The following is a 20,175-nucleotide window of genomic DNA, read 5'->3' as shown; positions in this document are numbered from 1 at the left end:
GGTAGAACTAGAACTGAAACCAGAAACACTTAACAAAGGAGACATTAATTTCCTATAAGGTATATATAAAAAAGAGTTGACCACATTGCAATTTACTATTGAAAAGCATACTACTTACTATCATTAGAGGATTTGGTAATAGAGGACTAGTTAGTTGATTGGGTCACATAAACTCCCTATAAATATTTGCATGCAGTTGTAAATTAAATTCATCATACAAGAATTTGATTTTTAACTTCTCAGTAACCATTATGGCTTCTCTTTTTGGACTAGTAATGTTCTTTTTATCTTGTGCCATATTCCAAGCCTTTCCAGTTTCCAGTTTTACTAGTAATGGTCTATTTCCAGAGTTGTACCAGATCTCATGTCCTCAAGCAAACGAAATTGTAATGTCTGTTTTAGAAGAGGCCATTGCTAAAGATCCAAGAATGGCTGCTTCTTTACTGAGACTTCACTTCCATGACTGCTTTGTCCAGGTATAAAATTAACCTTTATACACAGTTTAAAGGAAGGCTCAAACATACTCTCTACTGACTACTATGTGAAAGCTTCTAAGTTTATACTCCATTATACTTCGGTGTCATTCATATCCTTGCCATTAGTAATTTGTCTCATATTCCCCCCTGATGCGAACCACTACTAAAAAACTTGAATTTTTGATGAAAGTTCCCGTTAGAACGCCATGGACTCCGTCAGAAATATGGCGTTTCTATCATGTTTCTAACGAGCCAATTTCCAACGGATTCGATCGGTAATTCGCGTATTCTAGTAGTGTAACAGAGCTTCAATCTAAAAGTATACAAAGTGATTTTAAACCATAGTCTAAAGTAGAGAAGTCAGAAAATTTTGACCTTTTTTCGTGAAGTATCCTGATCCCATCTAATCTACATTGGAGCTCTGTTAAAGTCAAATTGCAAATACGAGATAAATTGCTAATGACAAGGATATGAATAACTCCAAAATTAACGACCTACAAAATTGAGACGTTTCATATAGTAAGACGGTAAATTTGGACCTTTTCTCTCTGTAGAATAATCAGGTGCTAAATTTGGCAAAATTTTCAATAATTTCTTTTACTTGTGTTGTAGGGATGTGATGCATCCATATTATTGGATAAGAGTAGTGCATTCAAAAGTGAAAAGGATGCTGGACCAAACAAGAATTCTTTGAGGGGATTTGAAGTGATCGATGAGATCAAAGCTAAATTAGAACAAGTTTGTCCTCACACTGTCTCTTGTGCTGACATTCTAGCCCTTGCTGCTCGTGACTCTGTCGTCCTAGTAAGCACCTAAACTCCAAAATTTCTTTCTCAATTAATCTTAAAATAGATGCATGAAAACGATTGTAACCTATGGTGCTCGGACTCTTCAAAATTGTCGACGGATGTGTGGCGGATCCTCCAAAACTAATGTATTTTGGAGGTTCTTACACTGGTACGACAACATTTTTGGAAAGCTAGAGCAACATAGACTGCAACCATTTCTAGTCTTGGAGCAAAATTTCTACAAAGATTTATCTAGATAATCTCACGTATGGTAAACGAACTTTACTTATATAACAGCAAGATCATACAACTTTTTTGTCATATTAAAGTAACTAAATTTTATCTCTATAACAAGCAACATTCTAGTACTAGATAAGTACTAGTCAGCTCATGATTTCTGCTAAGAGTGTTGCTTAATGTGGTGGAGCAGAGTGGTGGACCATATTGGGAAGTGCCACTAGGAAGAAGGGACTCAAAAACTGCAAATTTCAAGAAAGCAAATGTAAACATCCCTCCACCAAATTCAACAATCCAAAACCTCATAACACTCTTTGACAAACAAGACCTTAATGTAGAAGACCTTGTTGCACTTTCTGGTAAGCTATTTTAATTTGTCCTGCAAAAAACACTTCTTTAATCAGCAAATAGCTTGTGTTTGACGCGACGAAGTGATTTTCCAAAAAATAATTTTTCATAAGAAAGTCATTTGATTTTTTTGGTGCTTAGTAGCTAGTCAAAAAAGACGAAGTCATTTTTCTTACAACTATCTCAAATATTAACTTCATATTACTTGCTCAAACTTAGACATTACTCTTTCTGGTCCGTGATGAGTACTTACTTTTTTAGGTTTTGACACATATATCAAGAAAACTACTCGATAACATTAATTAAGAGGGTTATTTGACTAAACTATCCTAATCTACTCATAGGAAAATGTAAAGAAATATTGAAAGACTATTAGAAATTTGTTCAGACCATTTATCATACACGGTTAATTTGAAAGGAAAATTTAATACCTTTTTGATTTTTTAAAATAGACCAAATTTTAAAGGCTAGAAAATTACTTATTGTGGATCCGATGGAGTATTATGCAATTTGTAGTACTCAATAATTTCAACAAAACACTCATCAATTTGGAAATATTATTATCAATCTTTAATATATATTTTTCTGAAATATTTTCCACTCATCAACAAATACCGATATGACTTTCGTCGTACCAAACATACTCACATTTGGTAGTTTGTTTTAACCCGATATGTTAACAGGAGGGCACACCATAGGGATGGCAAGATGTGTGTCATTTAGGCAAAGGCTATACAATCAAAATGGTGACAATTTGCCAGATGCAACTCTAGAAAAAACTTACTACAATGGTTTAAAATCAATTTGTCCAACAAGTGGTGGAGACAATAATATTTCTCCTCTAGATGTTGCATCACCAGTCAGATTTGATAACACATACTTCAAATTATTGCTATGGGGCAAAGGTCTTTTGAACTCAGATGAAGTGCTTCTTACTGGGAATGTAAAAACGACTAAGGAATTGGTGAAGAGCTATGCTGAGAATGATGCACTTTTTTTCCAACAATTTGCTAAGTCTATGGTGAAAATGGGGAATATTAATCCTTTAACTGAGCTGAAGGGTGAAATTAGGAAGAATTGTCGCAGAGTTAACTGAATTTTCTAGTAATTAACTATGTATTAATAAATTGAATGATCATGTTTGATTCCTGAATTTTTCTTATGCATAAAGCTTTGATTAGTATGGATTATGAATTTGTAAGCTGTTTATTGTTGTAAAATATCATATGTTAAGAAGTTCGTATGTTTTTTAATTTTGTATTCTTATAAATGAAAAAGACTTACTCCCTCCGAGGAAACCATTTTTCATAAGATATGAAAGGGGAAATTGATTTTTCATCATCAAAAGACCCCTAATAACTTAATGTGGCTTAAGCGGGGCGGATACTATCCAGTAAGGCTCGAATCACTTACTATAAACAAATATCCCCTTCAGCGGCTTGATTAGGAAGCAATTTTGCATGTCAAGTTATTTTCATTATATATTATTTTAAATAGGCTTAATGCATATGCGGCCCCCTAAACTCTCTCTCTTTTTCCATTTCGCAAGACCTCAATAAGTGTTGTTCATATTAACTCGAACTCGTCCTCGCCGCGTTTATCAAACACAATCCGACTTATATAGCATATATGGTGAGTTTGCATTATCCAATGCATCAAAAGACATCTCAACTTCTCGAAGAAAATCGCTACCAACTTCTTATTTAGTTTAGGGCTTGTTAATTTTAGATGTGTAATTGCAGCAACAAAAACTTGTATAATTGACTGCTTTGAATATGTTTTTGGTGTTATTGAAGTACACTAACTAGTGGTGTAATGTGAATGACTTATATTTGTTTGGAGCTCAATTAGACCAATCTAATATAGTTCACTTAGTATTATCACGTTGCTTTATGGTATAGACGGTTTGATTTTGCTGTTGCATTTTTGAAATTTTCATATGATTTTGCTGGTGTATTTTTGATATAGACACACTATTTATCTTTATGTAAGTCGGATTGTGTTTGATAGACACACTTGAGGACGAGTTCAGTGGTTCAATAGGAACAACACTTAGTTAAGATATCAAAATGGATAAAAAAGGCAAATCTAGGGGGCTGCATATGCATTAAGCCTTTTAAATACTAATCATCCAACATACAATGATCACCACCATCTATATATCGATGCCATCATCATATATTGTGCTACCATCATCAATTACTTTCATCATTGGCCACTTATACAACTTGTCACCACTATCGCCAGCCTCCAGAGTATAATCACATCCAACGTAATTCTATCGGTTACCTCCATCCTCAATTTCCACAGTCAACTAACTCTATCACCAAATCACAGTCGTCAACAATCATTGCACTACCGCCAACAACCACCACGAGCACTAGTCACTGGACTCACTACTATTAGCCATCATTGTACATCTATTACTTTTGGCGACTACGGCAAAACCACCACTAACCGCCATTGCACAAGCATTATCGCCTTCTTTCTCCACCAACTACGACCACAACTAGCCTCTATCCTTTTTTTAATATATATTTTTTTTAATTACATAGGGGCTAGGGGAAGGGAAAATGGTAGAGGTAATTACGACGTGGAGATTCGAACCCTCACCAATAAAGTGAAAGTTCAGGTAGCCAACCAACTGAGCTAATAAAATCCCTACCTCATAACCTCGGGGACTAACTTTTTGAGCATAGTTCATCGAAGAAACAACTTATATCACACCATGTAAATTAATAATTTCTTTCATATTTTTTGGATATAATATTTATTTTTGTTAATTTATTCGAATTTCTATATTTATTAGTTTTAGAATAAAGATAAATAATACGTGTCTAGATGCTAATACAAACAAACAATACTTGTTATACAATTTTCAAATTCAAATTTAATATTTTAATATTCAGACGTGTATTCAAATTCATAAAATCTTAATCTTAACAAAAATAATCGAGCCCTTATTATCATTTCTGGAAACAGGGAATTAACTTGTGGTCACGCTCTAGGCATAGTTAATGATAAACTGAAAATGCACACATAAAGTTGCTCCATTCGTTGGGACGTTTCTTTCTAGTTAATTAAATCAATTCATGTAGTCATCTTCTTTAACCTAATTTTAAAAGGAATAAGAAACGACGATGCTTTTGGTAAAGCATAAAAGGTTAGCATTTGTTTTGACATAAATTCTTATGGGCAATTTGCAGGATTGTCCTTCGCTGGGGGTGGTCTATTTGGAAATCCCAACTCCAAATCACTACGGGCAATTTACAGGATTGCCCTTCGCTAGGGGTGGTCTTTAATTTTTGTCCCTCAAATCAGTGGTTCTTAATTTTTGTCCTTTGCTACAAGCCTCTTGGTTTCAAGTTTGAACCCCCGCTCAATCAAAAATTAAAAAAAAAATCACAAGGCATAAGTTAGATTTGCAGGGCATAAGTTGGGTTTCAAACTCTGCCTTAAGGCAAAAAAAAAAAAAAATATTTTGCTGAAATTTTGCAAACATCTGCCTTAAGGCCTAACTTTGGGCAAAAGTTAGGCCTTAAGTCTAACTTTGGGTAAAAGTTTGCCTTAAGGCATAAGTTGGGTCCAACTTATGGCTTGCGAATCCCAACATCTACCCTGCGAATCCCAACTTATGGCTTGCATTTATTTATTTTTTTGATCGAGTTCTGGGTTCAACCTTAACCTAAGTGTTTAAAGACAAATATTAAAGACCACCAATTTGAGGGACAAAAATTAAAGACCACCCCAAAAGAAGGTCAATCCGCGCAAAAAAAATGAATCTCTACTACATAAGTCTTATTTCAAAATAGGGTTATCACATAAAGTAACAGTTTGTTTACTGATTTGAATGGTGCTCCTCAACCATATTGGACATAGTTGATATTGCTCCACGTCAACCAAAAAGAAAGCAACTTAGATCAATTTCTTAACATTTTCTAGAAAAAAAAAAAATTGCAAACACTAATAACGGTAAGAATAATATAATGGGAAGTCTAAAAAGAATGTTATTACTCTCTAACTAGCAAATATGTCATCTCGTAGGGAGCCGGAAAGTATCATCTTTATCTAATGCCAATAGATACTTTTGGTAGCTGAGAATGCAAGTCGGATTTTCGAAAGGCAACATCAAGTACAAGGAGAAAAGAAAACTAGGAATTGTGTTCCTCACAATCTCTCTCTACCCACCGCTCTTTGCCTTATACAATTACGTCAGTTGAGCTCTTTCGGCTCCTAGATGCTCTTGCTATCTAAAAGCTAGGAGCAGCTACAAGCCTGGACTGATCAAGAAGAAAATCATCCAGATCTATGTCGTATATTAACAACTTATGATTTCGGGAGTCATCCGTTACAAAAAGGCCTTTCTAAGTGAATATGTGGATTACACTGATGATCTAGAGAAATGTGTGGTTTCTGAATCACAAGATAAGACGTCATAATTTCAAGAAAGTTAGGATCAACAATATCATTTCTGATTATGTCGCTTCATTTAAGTTCCATCTCATACAAAATAGAAATAGCGAGTAAACTTACCAACATATAAATCTATGACATGACTAAAAAACTCCTAAAAGATTAGGAGCTAAAGTAAATGTACTAACATGACTTATACACAGAAGAAAGCTACAAGAAGTTAAATCCTCTTACTGATAAAAAATGCAAACATTCGCATACAGCTCACAAGGCAAACCAGGTCAAACTGCACATGTCCCGCAATCAACTTTTTAGGAATATTAGGTCAATTTGTACAATGGGAAGAAGGAAAAGTCTTGCAAAGTAGTTACATGTGACGAGATATTTCTATGTACAGAAGCAGCAGTTAGTGAGAACAGAAGTACAGAGAATTTACACCAAGTCCAGCACAAATTTCTTCAGTCAAAGGACTGCTGATGTGAGGAGATAGATGACTTCTAATGATTCTTGTTTACTGCTGTTATGAATATTTGTGAGAAGCCACAATCTGGAGATTCTTGTGTGTTTCACATGCAATCTACAGAAGCTTCAATTTATGCTGGCCATAAATCATAAATCATGTGCTTGTGTCACCCTTTCAAGAATATGTATTTTGGTGAGTTGAAGCAATTATGATACACACATTTGCCTCATCGGAGTTAGAAGCCTTGCAAATCGGAGGGGAACATGTGCTCTCACCAGAGTTCCTTTCTCGGTGTATTCCTATAAAATCAAAAAGAAAAAAATGATGAAAAATCTGTCTCTATAATCTGGGATAGCAGGCAATGTTAGTATCATTTTGTCAAAACTATCTCCATAATCCATATTGCTTAAATCAATGCAGGAAATAAAAGCAGAAAATAGATCTGTGTCACTATCGGTATGCCTGTCTTTCTCATGTAGTACATGGCTATTGGCACGCAAATCCTCCCATTCTTAACTAGAATTCTAGAGCTCATATTCTAGAACGCTATGGAGTGAGTTCATGGTGATACAACAGCCATGCCTCAATCCCAAGCTAGTTTCGTGGTGATATTATCGAAAAAATACCAACTACTTCATGAACAAGGATACTTTCAAACTTCAGCATAAGTGACTAGAAATCCACTTAGAGAACAGCTTTGGGATGGGGGAGCGACTCGTCACTTTCACTTCCCTTAAAGTTTATAGAAGTGAAAGAAAGGGATAAAGAGTGTGTGGGGAACGAAATGACTAATACTTTTGAATTACTAAGAATATGCCGCTTACAGTTTTCTCAACCATTCCAACTTGATGTATCGTACTGAGGAGCTCCCCTTTATCAAATGGAATCAAAGCTTCCACCCATACCATTGCATCCTGCCAAAAAAGAAAAGCTCTATCCATCAGAATGAAACCCTTAATATGATTACCTCTGGCAGCAATGTTTCTGCCTTTTTCTTTTTGAGAAAATAAAGCGTCTCATATACCTTTAGTCTATTCTGGATTTCATTGCAGAAATCATCCAACCCTTCACCAGTTACAGCTGAAATGCAAACCACATCGTTTCTCGTCTTGGCTTCCAACTTGATTTTCTCAGGATCTCCAGCTTTATCAACCTGTCAAAAGATAGTTATCTGATTACAAAGTAATTTCAGTTTCACAAAGTCAGAATGATCACATACCAACAATCTTTATCAGCAAGCGGATATCTTTTCTGGTAAATGGGAAAGAAAGGGAAGATAATACCAGTTTCAGTTTATGCACACAAGACGCTCAGCTGACAGCTCATTTGTGACACATTCAAAATCTAGACAACCTAGTTTAGCTAGGAAAAGCTTTATTTTTTCAATGTGCACTGAGGTCAGTGAAGAAAGGATAAAGAAAGCACATGCTAAAGGAAGGAAAAAGTTCAAAAAAATAAAACAACAAATCTTGTACATTAAGCATCACTAAACAGCAGCCGACAGACGATAAACCATCAACATTACCAGGGAAGGGTACAAAAAGGAAGGCTTGGAAAGATCATGATCAGCTGGAGGAAGAATAAGTCAATCAACAACAAGGTGGCTTAGGATAAAGGAAGTAGAGTGCTCACTGAAAATTACAGTATTCAAACTAAATGACATGCAACACTAATACCTTGTTCCACAGCATCAACCTTGGAATTGATGATGTATCAAGTTCTGAAAGAACTTTCTCCACAGCTTCTATTTGTTGCTCTGCTAGTGGGTGACTAAACAAGATGGCAAAAGAAGATAAGGACCTTATGTTGATCATTGTATTAAAAATTCACTCTTATCAAATGGATCAACTTTACCTGATGTCCACCACATGCACTAAAATTGAAGATTCAGCAATTTCTTCGAGTGTTGCCCTAAAGGCTGCAATCTATTGCAAGAAGATCATATAAAAAACCAATTCCATTATATCTTAACTTATTTAATGAGCCTACATTAAAATTTGTCTTTAGCAGGAAGATGTAAAAGATAAGCTATCTGTTCAAAGTTGCAAAGGTGTTTACCAAAGTTGTCGGTAATTTTTGGATGAAGCCAACAGTATCTGTAAGCAGAAACTCCTTCCCATTCTTCATCTGGCTCCGAAGAGATTACAACAAGCACATGTTACAACCATATAGATAACTAGTTATACTGATAATGCAGATATAATCCAGATGCGCATAATTTTCAGCCAACGAGGAATTTATGTGCTTGCAAAGGGCCTCAATTATAGAAAACATGTCCAAGCAATGAGTTGAACTGTCATCAGGATTAATCCTCAGAAAATTATCCTGACCTGCACCCTTCTTGTAGTAGGATCAAGTGTGGCGAATAACCGGTCCTCCGCAAGGACATCGGCCCCAGTCAACCGGTTAAGAAGTGTACTTTTTCCGGCATTTGTGTATCCAACCTAAAGCAATAAGCACTTATATATCCATTCTCTTCAGCATGGTGTTCAAACATTCTACAGAAGACAAATTCCATACCAAAGATACAACAGGGACAGGTACAGAGACGCGACGGGTCCTGTACTGTTTTCTATGCTTCCGAACAGATTCTAGCTCTTTTTTAAGTACACCAATCTGCAAAAGATAAAAAGCAAAATCTGAAGTTAGTCATAGAAAGGTGAAAAAGGGACCAAAAAAATGTCTCCCACATTTACACATTATTAACACGAAAGAAAGAGTAGAGAACACCAAAAACAAATGGAATAGAAAACTATGACAAAAGAGGGTTATAAATAAAAGGAAAAAAAGCAGGTTCATCCACTTTTACAGATGATTACCAATACGAGTTAGGAGCTCTGACAGAGTAGAAAGGCAATCATGACTGATTGTTTAATCTTAAAAGCAGGGTCATCACCAAGACACCCGATGCAACTAAGCCAAGGAATTTCACTAGTCATATGGGTCTCATTAAATTTTGGCGTGGTCAGATAAGCAACAAGAGGAAGAAAAGCAATACGAAGAGCTCAGTTCAGCATTAACACATAGGTTTGCAACGGAAGGACTGGAGGACTAGATCTGTTCTCAATTAAAGTTTCGGCAGTGCATCAGCGAACTTTTAGTATCTCATCTCTATGAAATTTGGTGCGGTAGTGCTCGTGGGAACCATTTTGCTGTTGAAATTTTGGAAAATGCCAAAAGCATGCCATAGAAAGGCCACTAGAATATCACTAAAACCAGTAACGTTTGAAAGCTATCACAAGCAAAAATTCAGAGAACCAATGATCAAAATATTACTCTCACTACAATCCAACCTCTACAATTGTCCAGAAAATTAACAAATATAGAGGGTTAATATCTAGCTCTATTTCAATATGAACTGGACAAATAGTTGCTTACCAATACAGACATACATGATTTAATTTATGATGAATAAGTGAAAATCGCTTACTTGAGTACGCAAAATTCTCTTGTCTACTTCAATTTGTTTTTCACCCATCCCCTTGACCTGTCCTCCAGATTGACGCTCAAGGTGAGTCCACATACGGGTTAGCCGTGGTAATTGGTATTCCATTTGTGCCAATGATACCTGAAAAATTCAACTGGTTATGCAGAAGTGCAAAAACTTTCAGGATGCAATACCGATAATAAAAGTGGACTCGCCTGCAAAGATGCTTCACGGGTTGCTGCTCGCTGGTTGAAAATATCCAGTATGAGAGCAGTGCGATCACACACTCTAACAGCTCCACCAAAAGCCTTCTCCAAATTACGCAATTGTCTAAAAGAGCACCATTAAACAATCAGCCTATGGATTACCGCAGGTTGAATTTACCCTTCTTTCAAGTTTCAAGTATAGAATTAGACGAAGCACTAACATTTAAAACAAAAGAAATCCAACACAAGTAGCCAGGGTGGATAAAAATCTGCATAAGACCGGACGCATTGCAGTTGTTCTTCTTTTTTTTTTTTTTGGTAACCGTGGTGCCAGAACAGCTTGCGCGCACCTCGATTAATTCCACGGATACCTACTACCTCCCACAAGCAACAGGCACCAGGTAACTCTATCCACCAAGGCTAGGACAGATGGAAAGATATCACCTAGTATTTTGTCTCTACTGGGAATTGAACCTGAGACCTCATGGTTCACAACCTCCTTCATTGACCACTAGGCCACACCCTTGGGTACTTTAAAGTAAATTAAAGATCAGAAAATTCTAGAATATAACAGCAATGTCCTTAGCAAGAATAGTATTCATGTAACGGGCAAGAATTTGCAGAGAAATACCCTGGTGAAAGTTCATCATCAAATATCACAGTCTCAACATCAAATGCACGAATCGCAGTTTTGATTTCTGCAACCTTTCCAGATCCTATGTAAGTCCTCGGATTAGGAGAAGATAGCCTAGAAGAAAAAAAAGCGTAAGCTGCATATAAATAAAACTTAAAATTCGAAAGAAATTTACCAAGAACTAAGGTTATACAAAACATCACCGGTATATTAGAAATGACTATAGTACCAATACTTACTTCTGATATGTAGAATCAACAACCAGTAGTCCAGCAGTATCAGCCAGCTGAGCCAATTCCTTGAGCGATTCCTCTATACCAAATGAATCTTCTGTATCACCCTTGCACGCAACACCCACTAGGTAGGCTTTCTCTTCAAAAACCTAAAGCAGCAGAAATTTGAGTTGAAGAATAGAAAAGTCGAATACAAGAAAAATTGGTTGGCATTGCTAAAATTGCTTTTTCTTATGGAAAATCAACAGAAGGAAGTTTAAAAAGCATATGCCGTATCAGAAAACCTACCCACGCCAGTAAATACATGACATGCATCATTCTTTTCACTTAAGCTTTTTATGATATACCATGGTTAATTCTGCACATAATGTAACAATTAAAATTTAAAAAATAAAATCCGTTAATGGTTATTCACTTACTTTCATACTCCACATAAATCAGGTAGCATCACCTATGTTCTAAAAGTTATAATACTAACAAACTTCAAATGTTAGAATAAAGCACTTTAAAACTCATTTATAGGAAAGATATATATATATAAAAATAAAAAAAAACTCACTTTGGTTTGTGATTAATGTTCTTCCCCGAGTTAATTTAACTAAACTTGGTGTATCCAGCAGGTGGTAATAAGAAAATATTCTAAGTGAACATTATATCAGAAGTCAACTTGTAAATACAAAGCAGTAGATAATAGCAAAAGAAATACTATGCTTCAAACTGGTGATTATTACAACAAAAACATAGCACAAAGTGGGGGCTGGGGAGGACAGGATGTACGCAGACCTACCTACCCTACCTTAGATAAATAAAGCAATCGAAGTAACAAATGAAGAACCTGCTGATTATAGTCCCTAGAAATTCCCTTTAATCAGAAAGCGGAAAGCAAAACGCAAGCACAATAATAAAAAAAACAAAAGAATAAAGTCACCTCTCTTCCATTACGTAGGTTGAACCTACTATCATCATCATCCACTTTATCCTTGTTATCACTCTTACTTATCCAACTTTGAGCTTTTTCTTCATCCACAACACTAGCAACTCCATTGTCCACGTCACCAACCTCGGTTTCCGGTTCATCGTCAATTACCGGATTACGCACAAACGAACTGTCGTCCGGCGATAAAACTCCGATTTCTTCTCCCACGGCGCATCGTCCATTGAAACTGTACTTTGTCAAGGAAACGGGTCGGGTACGGCTACGGGTCCGGGTCTGAATCCATCGGAAAAAATCGGGTTCGGGGAATAGAATGGATGGTTTCAAATTGGAACAGAAGAAGCATAAACTCATGATTAGAGCGGTTTCCGTTTGGAAATATGGGTGTTTGTGGATATCATTATGCGAAGAGAATGACGAAAATGGTCCCTTATCTTTGGTTTAGGTTCAAACTAGTCACTTAAGTATCATCTGAGCAGCTTTTGGTCATTTAAGTAAGCACCTTTGATTTCCATAAGATATTTACCAAACTCTATTACTATTAATTTAAGCAAAACTGTGCAAAAAAGAAGAAGATATAACCAGAAACACCAGAATTTCATTAAAATCCCAGAAGCTGCAGTAAATAAAATTACAGCCGACACAAAAAATAAATAAAAGTAATAGAAATTACACCTCAAAAAATTGTACTTCCAAATGTATGTTTTCATTGAATATTTTTTATTTTTATAGTGTGGGATTTCACTGGGTTGTTGTTGTTGTTGTTATTGTTGTTGTATAGTATTGCTTAAATTTAATAATCAGAGTTTGGTAAACATCTTATGGATATCAAAATTACTCACTTTTAGCAAAGTTAAAGGATCAAAATTGCTCAGGTGATACTTAAGGGATTACTTTGAACCTACTGTAGATAAGGGACCATTTTTGTCATTTTCTCAGACCATTATTTTAGTTTCTTTAATATCTTTTATCTTTCTAGAACTTTAATATCTTGAGTCGTATTTTTGTTCAAGTGAAAACGGATATTTTATTCTATTTTTGGTATTATTAATAATGACAAAAAATGGTTATCAGATCTTTAACCAATAATGTCGTGTTATCTATAGAGCCATAAAACTAATATTAGCATATTATAGAGAAGAAAAATGGACGAGTACACGATTTATGAGGTGTAATTGATATGCTATATTCTCCAATTAATATTACTACTAACTTGTAAAGAACAAAAGTTTAACCCCATTTTTAATCTTAGAGATGGCGCGAAAAGCAGTGTCGCAATGTGGCTGTTATTTCAGGCACAATTCACAAATAGTTGCTCCCTCGTCCATTTTTACTTATTCATGTTTGACTTAATACATTCAATAAATAAAATAACAATTTTACTATTTTCTCCTTCCCAAAATAAGTGGCATCGTAGCAAAAAACGTTTGTCCCAAAATAAGTGTCATCTTAGGAATTCATGATAAAAATTGGCAAGTGTTTCCAACTATGTCCTTAGCATTAAAGAAGTAGTCATCTTTAATATTGCTTAATGCTCAAAAAACATCTAATAAATAAGGGTAGTTTAGTAAATTTTACATTGTGTATTTATTGAATTCTTAATAGACATGGTTTTTGCTAAGGTCACTTATTTTGGAATGGGGGGAGTATATCACTCCTAATTATTATAGATGATCTAAATAATTGAAATCAATCAAACATACTTTAAAGTTGTGCAGTCACTAACAATTCTTTGAAGTTTTCAACCCAATGATTAACAGTAAGGGTAAAATAGGTACGAAAAGGTAAATTATCTCTTTGTTTTTCAAACTGGATAAGTGAAAGTGTCCATTTTTAGTATATTAGACAAGTAAATATGGACGAGAAAGTACTTTTCAGTTCACGTAATTGAAAAATAATCACTATTTTGGAGTTTCGAAATCTACAAAGAAATCTCTAGAATAATGGTTGGAGTTTTACGGATTGAGTTTGAAACTCTAAGACAATAGCTATTTTACTAAAGACGGAATAAAAAATTGTTCAGCAAACACTATTTTTATTATTATTCCTACTAGTTAGGTAGGGTTTTCCTGATTATTTTTTCTAGTTTTTCCAATCTTAATCTGATTCTCTCCATGATGCAAAACATTTTACTTCCGAGAAAGGTATTGGATCATAGAGTTCTAGTTTAATTAAGTACAAATTTGCACGTCTTTCAACGGTTCTCCGCTCAGGTTTCGTTCTCTCTATGATAATTTTGGTTGGTACATACGATTAAATTTTCAAATTTATGAAAATAAGAAAAGAGGCTATGTTACAGAAATTGCAAAAAGAAATTTAGTTAATGCATTATTTGCATATTCGGTCGTAGTTGTATATTGTAGCGGGACTAATTCACATCACACAGACTTAGGTTTCGCCACGAGAGCATGCTAATTCTTGTTTTCTTCTTTTGGACGGGGTGGGACGGAGTTAGGGGCGCAAGGGTTTAATTTAAATTCCGTCGAGAAACTACACCATATATACAAAGTTAAAGTCAGATTTTATGTGCATACGAATTTCCTTGATTTCGTATATTTATTTTTTTATATTTTGAATCCTCTCAGTGAATCTTGGCTAGATATGGGGGTTAAAATTCCTCTTTAACTAGCATTTTTCATAGCAACGTTTCTGAATTTGTTAACAATGCATGCAAAGCTTTAACTTTTAACGTGGGATAAGGTTAACCGCATAAAGGCTATGCTAAACATAAAATTTCAGACAACTTCCTAAAACCATTACAAGTTTCACACTATACTATACTATTTCGTCACATTAAGTACTCAAGTACAAGAATGCCTTCCATTTCAGGCTAACATTTTGTTTTTTCTAATATGTCTCTAACTGCCACCTTGTACTTCTTCAACTTTTCTCCCACAGTCCAATCCTTCAATGCATTCCAACTGTAAAAGCATAGTATTATTACATAAAATATATTCCTCATTTTACTCACTTCAACACCTAAGATCACAAGAGAAAAAGATTCCAATCAGTTAAAGGAACAACGTGGTTGACTATGACAACAATCATGACCACAAACATACTCATAAATATGGCAAGGCTGACCCTTATTCTAATCAAAAGACTAAAGGCCCCTACTGAAACATAGGTCACCAGATTACGATCGAAAATTTCGCCTTTTGAAGCGCCAATTGCGTACACAATTAGAAAAAAGATGACACTGAAGTTTAACTTAAAAATATAAATTTATTTTTGAGCTTGAGTTTGCTTGCTTACTTCATTCTTCTGCAGAATCTGTGACACCATCTCTGTTCAACAATGAATCTGATTCAACTGAAGACTCTGCAAATTCTTCCTTATACATTTCCTCAATCATGGGCTTCCACAGCCTAACTCGAGCATTAATAAACCAGTTGGAAACCTTGAAAACAGATCATCACAAAACCAAGTTAAGTTACAAATATTTAACTACTCAAAATGTTATGCTAACTTACATGTTCACAAAGTGGGAAAGAGAGAGATTACTTGATTCTTCGATAAGCCTGTCTGAGATGATAACATAAGCTTTTCAGAGTCATTTGGATAACTGCTAGAAAGACAAACTTTCAGTAATCTTTTAATAGAATACAAGTTATAAATATTGCAAACATAATTAAGTAAATAAATGTACGCTCTTTGTAACAGATTAAGCTTTTAGAAGAGATGGTCCAAGTTACATACGGGTGAAGGAAGTGTTCGAATAGCCAAGAACGAAGAATTGTCACCGATGTCTCTGGCAATCCTCTAATTGGTCGCCAAGCTTGTCGATTACTTTGGATGATTCCAAGTTGCTGAAGAGACTTTCTGTTCTGCAAAGTCTCTTTCTCAAAAAGGCTCAAGTGTGACAGGCCACTACTAATTTTCGGCATGTCTCGTGGCATTTTTTGCCTAATCACATTAATTTGAGATATGATGGAATCTCTTAAACAGCAAAAATGTCTAGACATGGCTTGAAGTGCAAGTGCTGTGTAAGGTTTCCCTGCTCCAAATCCTGTAATCACCTCAAATGTTGAAGTAACTTCCTCCATGTGTTGATAATATTGCTCATATCTTCTTTCCACCTGAATATTTTAGCAGTAATCTTATAAACAAAAAGTTTGATTTAAAAAAAAAAAAAGAAGGGATAGTTACATTTTTGGAACGCTCAAAAAAATAATAGCGAGCAAATGTATAGGTTATGTAAATTAAGTATAAATACACATATAATATACGTATTGTATACACAAAATATGCATATAATATACATAATCAGTGTAAAGGTTTTGCATATTTTGGCTAGCGCCGTATTTAATTTCGGGGACGGCCCCAAATGAAAAAAACCCTAGATAAAAAATGTTGTCTTTAACAACTTAAATTTTTAGACGAGATGGAATAATCAAAGAATAAAAGCGTTATTCTTGCTTACCTCCTCCAACAAGGCTATGAGCTTCATGATTTTAGCATGAAGTTCGTGCCTTTCATTGAACAATTCATTGGTTGGGATCTCGGCTTTCAGCATAGCGCGAAGGCTTAAAGATCCTTTCTTGCTGTTGCGCGATAATCGCCTGATAAATTTCTCATTACTCATCTCAATGGACTTGCCACCAATACAAACCAATTCTTCCAGGAGGGACTGAGCTGGTTTCAAGTATTTTGAGTTACCAATGGCAGAAAACAAAGATAAGGATTGGTTCATTGCAGATGCAGAGAAAGAAAACTCATTGTTCCTTTGATCAATTTCTTGGCTTATATAACTAGGATTAGTAAAACTTGAACTTAAGGATCTTTCTCTACAGGTGAATGAAGAAACAAGTGAATGAGAACCTAAAGAAAGTGAGAGTCTTTGTGCTTGTTGTTGATTAGCATCATGTGAAGCTCCAAGAAGATCCATCAAATGTCTACTGTGGTTAACATCAGAATCAGTTGTAAAATGATTAGGAGGATTAACAAATACACCATGAGGCTGATAGGTAGAAGGATTACTACTTAGACCAGATTGATAAATGTCAAAATGTTGGCTTCCAATTTGACTAGTGATGGAGTCTGAGTTTATGAATTGGTGTAAAAAGCTTGAATGTGAAGGTGGGGGTGAATCTTTTGAAACCATTTTTGCTAAACAGTTTTCAAAAACACTAATCAAGAAATTTTGAACACTAGGAAACTATGCATTGTAACACAAAGATTCATGAAGAAATGACTAAACAACAAAACAAGATCCAAAAGGGAGAACAATTAACATGAGAAGGTCCTTTAAGTACTTATATATAACTTGTATTCTTCAGCTAGCCCCTGATAGTAATAAGCATAAAACTAAAGAAGTTATTGGTCTAGTAAGAAAAAAGACACTGGTTTATGAATAATACAAACATGACATGCTTAGGATTTAGGAGAGTTCATTGAATGAAGAAAGCAAAGATTCCACTGCATGCACTCTTTTTTTCTGTTTCTGAAGTTTAGCATACCCTATACGGTACTAGCTTCTGAAAGCTATGGAACCTAAAGTACTATAGATTCATAAAAAAACAAGCAAAAGTATTTAACTAGCCAAGCAGAAAATGCTGAAAAGGACATGAAATTTATGGTCCCCCACTTTTTTTTTTCCCCTTGGCTAGTAAAGAAACAAGGAAAAGTTATTTAACTCTTCAGCTTTGGTATACACTGTTGCATTTCTTTGGGACACTCAAAAAGCACCTTCAGAGGGGTAGATAGTAAAGAAACACAGCAAAAATGGATGATAGCAGTTTTGTGCTGAATAGATTTCTGTCATATAAGAGAGAAAAGAAGGAAAAAGTAAGGTGTCTTTTGCACACTCCCAGTCTTAAGATTGTCTGCTTGTGAATCTGTGAAATTATATATTGGAATATCTAAGCTCTTTTTCCTGTTTTGCTGTTGTTTATCTTACATACGATGTTGAAAGGACACTGTATGCAGAATCCTTCCAATGGAAAGTGTGTCACCTTTCTCTATATTTTCTTTTATGTTTATTTTTTTCTAATTTTGTTGAGATGGTATGATAAGTGAGTAAACTAGTACTAGTAAATTTTATTCTCTCTACTAATAAATTTGAAGATCTGATTGAGGTTTTGTTTTTCTCCTCCTCTTACGTTCATTCCTTTTCCTATTTTTGACGATTTCACTTTTCAATTTGGAACTCAATTTTCGCAAGTCCATTATTTTTCTTTTGTCCCATTTGATTGATCTATATTAGAAAATATATCCTTTGTCTCAATAATAATGTACCAATCTTATTATACATGTATAAGACCTCTTAATAGTTCTTTCAAGATTTGTTTGAGATTGTACGGATAAGTGAGTAAATTAATTTTTGGTATAGTGTGCATCAAGTAAGGGGTTCAATGTAATTCTCTTTCTTGAATCATATATATATATAGTGCAAATAGGCTGATTTGAATCCCCTTAGAGAGACGAAGGTAATTAAGAAAATGACTTAAGTCACATGTTGGATTTTTTTAAAATCGCGATACTAAAAATTCTGACTCAGCTACCGATTTTGAGCGAGTTTGGTTGTTGTGATGGTGGTGTAATGATTACTATCTTTGTTCTATTGGTTTTTCCAGTTGTCACTCTCCCATTCCGTAATTGTGTTTGGTTGCTACCTATTAAAGGCCAACTCACTGATTAAAGTGGCTGGCACAAATCTGAACAGCTGAATGAATTTATCAGCAGAAAGTTCTGCTTTCCTTGTATCTTCTTTGGTGAATATTAACATCATCAACAAGATTCACTTTTTACCCTTTGAATCATAATTGCAAGTTACACCATTAAATATAAGAGTGACAAAAATAAACACCACCAAAATATGAGTGCTAGAGAGTAGTAGTGTACAGGCACAAATCCAGTGTTACAGGAAGCCAAGGGCATTAAATATTGTCAATCTTAAAACTTAGAGCTCAGGCCTCCACAATCTACAAATCATCAAAATCTGGACAAACTCTGAATGTAGAAAACAAATAACTGAAATAAGTGCAATCACAAAATAAATACTCCCTCCGTCCCCAATTTTTGTAAAGGTATTTGGTAGGCGCGAGTTTTAAATAAAAAAAGACTATTGAAACTTGTGGTCTAAAATATGCCATAGAAATTTTTAGGGGCATAAATCATCTCATTAAGGGTAAAACGGAAAGTTAAAGTTAAATTGTTGCTAAATATAATGTCAATTCTTCTTGGGACAGTAAAAAAGAAAGTGTCACATAAATTGAGACACAGAGAGTATTAGATAAATATCAGTTCGTTGATAAATGCTCAAGTGCAATTCCAAGTATCTCGACTCTTGCGTCCAAGTTGCTCGACTTGATTCGAGGGGGTTGAAGCAGCATGCTTCTTGAATGAAGGATGATGTCAACCTCCTTGTGGTGTATTTGATTTCCGAGAAAATCGTGAAGCACTTCGGATTGATCATGAGGAAGAACATTTCTTGATCACTCCACCGTTACTAGAGAACTTATAAAAAAATGAAGAATAGAAACTTCCAATTTCACGTTCTCTGCAAGCTTTTTAAGAATGAAACTTGATTAGATAAACAATTAATCTTAAAAATTGTTTGATTTTTTACAGAATCACTTTCCTCTTGGGAAATGGTTGTTAAATAAGGAAATTTAATTTCCTTTCCTAGAATGGTGGTATAGATTGCATCTAAACCAGCATAATAAGGCTTGATTTGAGTTATAAATGGAGTTCCTAGGATAATTGCTTCATTAATATCCCTAGTAACTATGAATTCATTTATAAAACAAATACCATCATTACAGATGTGGCCTTTGGATAATTGATAATTGATTTTTAGCTTTTCACCTGTAGCTGAGTATAATTTAACAGTACTTTTGTCTAAGTACTTAGTAGGTATTAATCATGATGCAGTTTTTATCTGCTCCGGAATCTACTAATGCTAATTTATTGAGTACGATATTTCCTACTCTTAAAGTGACAAAGATATGCCAACTTTGAGCTTTAATCATTCGTACTTCACCAGGTGTCTCTGTATTATTCGTTTCGATAATA

The 20,175-nt window shown here is 34.8% G+C and overlaps 3 protein-coding genes across 4 annotated transcripts; 1 reads left to right on the top strand and 2 right to left on the bottom strand.

Annotated features, from left to right (window-relative positions):
• Nucleotides 1-203: 203 nt before the first annotated feature.
• LOC132035284 (peroxidase 9) lies at nucleotides 204-3,060 on the top strand. The gene is made up of 4 exons (XM_059425558.1): nucleotides 204-476; nucleotides 1,089-1,280; nucleotides 1,695-1,860; nucleotides 2,533-3,060. The coding sequence occupies exons 1-4, from the start codon at nucleotides 252-254 to the stop codon at nucleotides 2,943-2,945; spliced, it is 996 nt and encodes a 331-aa protein (XP_059281541.1). The 5' UTR covers nucleotides 204-251; the 3' UTR covers nucleotides 2,946-3,060.
• A 3,807-nt stretch (nucleotides 3,061-6,867) lies between these two features.
• On the bottom strand, nucleotides 6,868-12,546 carry LOC132033184 (uncharacterized). The gene is made up of 13 exons (XM_059423075.1): nucleotides 12,154-12,546; nucleotides 11,232-11,374; nucleotides 10,990-11,106; nucleotides 10,368-10,482; nucleotides 10,156-10,293; nucleotides 9,246-9,341; nucleotides 9,056-9,169; nucleotides 8,784-8,852; nucleotides 8,580-8,650; nucleotides 8,402-8,495; nucleotides 7,750-7,878; nucleotides 7,550-7,639; nucleotides 6,868-7,024 (listed from the first exon to the last, which is right to left on the bottom strand). The coding sequence occupies exons 1-13, from the start codon at nucleotides 12,511-12,513 to the stop codon at nucleotides 6,932-6,934; spliced, it is 1,629 nt and encodes a 542-aa protein (XP_059279058.1). The 5' UTR covers nucleotides 12,514-12,546; the 3' UTR covers nucleotides 6,868-6,931.
• A 2,228-nt stretch (nucleotides 12,547-14,774) lies between these two features.
• On the bottom strand, nucleotides 14,775-17,642 carry LOC132035283 (BEL1-like homeodomain protein 11). Of its 2 annotated transcripts, none has more exons than XM_059425557.1 (5): nucleotides 16,583-17,642; nucleotides 15,859-16,238; nucleotides 15,664-15,724; nucleotides 15,415-15,559; nucleotides 14,775-15,080 (listed from the first exon to the last, which is right to left on the bottom strand). In XM_059425557.1, the coding sequence occupies exons 1-4, from the start codon at nucleotides 17,261-17,263 to the stop codon at nucleotides 15,416-15,418; spliced, it is 1,266 nt and encodes a 421-aa protein (XP_059281540.1). In that variant the 5' UTR covers nucleotides 17,264-17,642; the 3' UTR covers nucleotides 14,775-15,080; nucleotide 15,415. The 2 variants fall into 2 exon arrangements, with proteins under 2 accessions (XP_059281540.1, XP_059281539.1); XM_059425556.1 differs by having other exon boundaries at nucleotides 14,775-15,138; nucleotides 16,583-17,641.
• Between the last annotated feature and the right edge of the window lie 2,533 nt (nucleotides 17,643-20,175).

This window comes from Lycium ferocissimum, chromosome 10 (assembly GCF_029784015.1).
Source record: "Lycium ferocissimum isolate CSIRO_LF1 chromosome 10, AGI_CSIRO_Lferr_CH_V1, whole genome shotgun sequence".
In the NCBI taxonomy this organism is placed as follows: Eukaryota; Viridiplantae; Streptophyta; class Magnoliopsida; order Solanales; family Solanaceae; genus Lycium; species Lycium ferocissimum.
This window is presented reverse-complemented; position numbering and strand designations above follow the sequence as displayed.

What these genes read in the sequence shown, in the direction of transcription:
- LOC132035284 (XM_059425558.1), top strand. Translation starts at nt 252, where the DNA reads ATGGCTTCTCTTTTTGGACTAGTAATGTTCTTTTTATCTTGTGCCATA. An exon ending in CTCGTGACTCTGTCGTCCTA is followed by an intron (nt 1,281 to 1,694) that starts GTAAGCACCTAA and finishes GTGGTGGAGCAG; the next exon opens with AGTGGTGGACCATATTGGGA. An exon ending in AGACCTTGTTGCACTTTCTG is followed by an intron (nt 1,861 to 2,532) that starts GTAAGCTATTTT and finishes ATATGTTAACAG; the next exon opens with GAGGGCACACCATAGGGATG.
- LOC132033184 (XM_059423075.1), bottom strand. Translation starts at nt 12,513, where the DNA reads ATGAGTTTATGCTTCTTCTGTTCCAATTTGAAACCATCCATTCTATTC. An exon ending in AGAGAATTTTGCGTACTCAA is followed by an intron (nt 9,342 to 10,155) that starts GTAAGCGATTTT and finishes TATCTTTTGCAG; the next exon opens with ATTGGTGTACTTAAAAAAGA. An exon ending in CTGTCCCTGTTGTATCTTTG is followed by an intron (nt 9,170 to 9,245) that starts GTATGGAATTTG and finishes TTATTGCTTTAG; the next exon opens with GTTGGATACACAAATGCCGG.
- LOC132035283 (XM_059425557.1), bottom strand. Translation starts at nt 17,263, where the DNA reads ATGGTTTCAAAAGATTCACCCCCACCTTCACATTCAAGCTTTTTACAC. An exon ending in TTCGAACACTTCCTTCACCC is followed by an intron (nt 15,725 to 15,858) that starts GTATGTAACTTG and finishes TCTTTCTAGCAG; the next exon opens with TTATCCAAATGACTCTGAAA. An exon ending in CAGGCTTATCGAAGAATCAA is followed by an intron (nt 15,560 to 15,663) that starts GTAATCTCTCTC and finishes TCTGTTTTCAAG; the next exon opens with GTTTCCAACTGGTTTATTAA.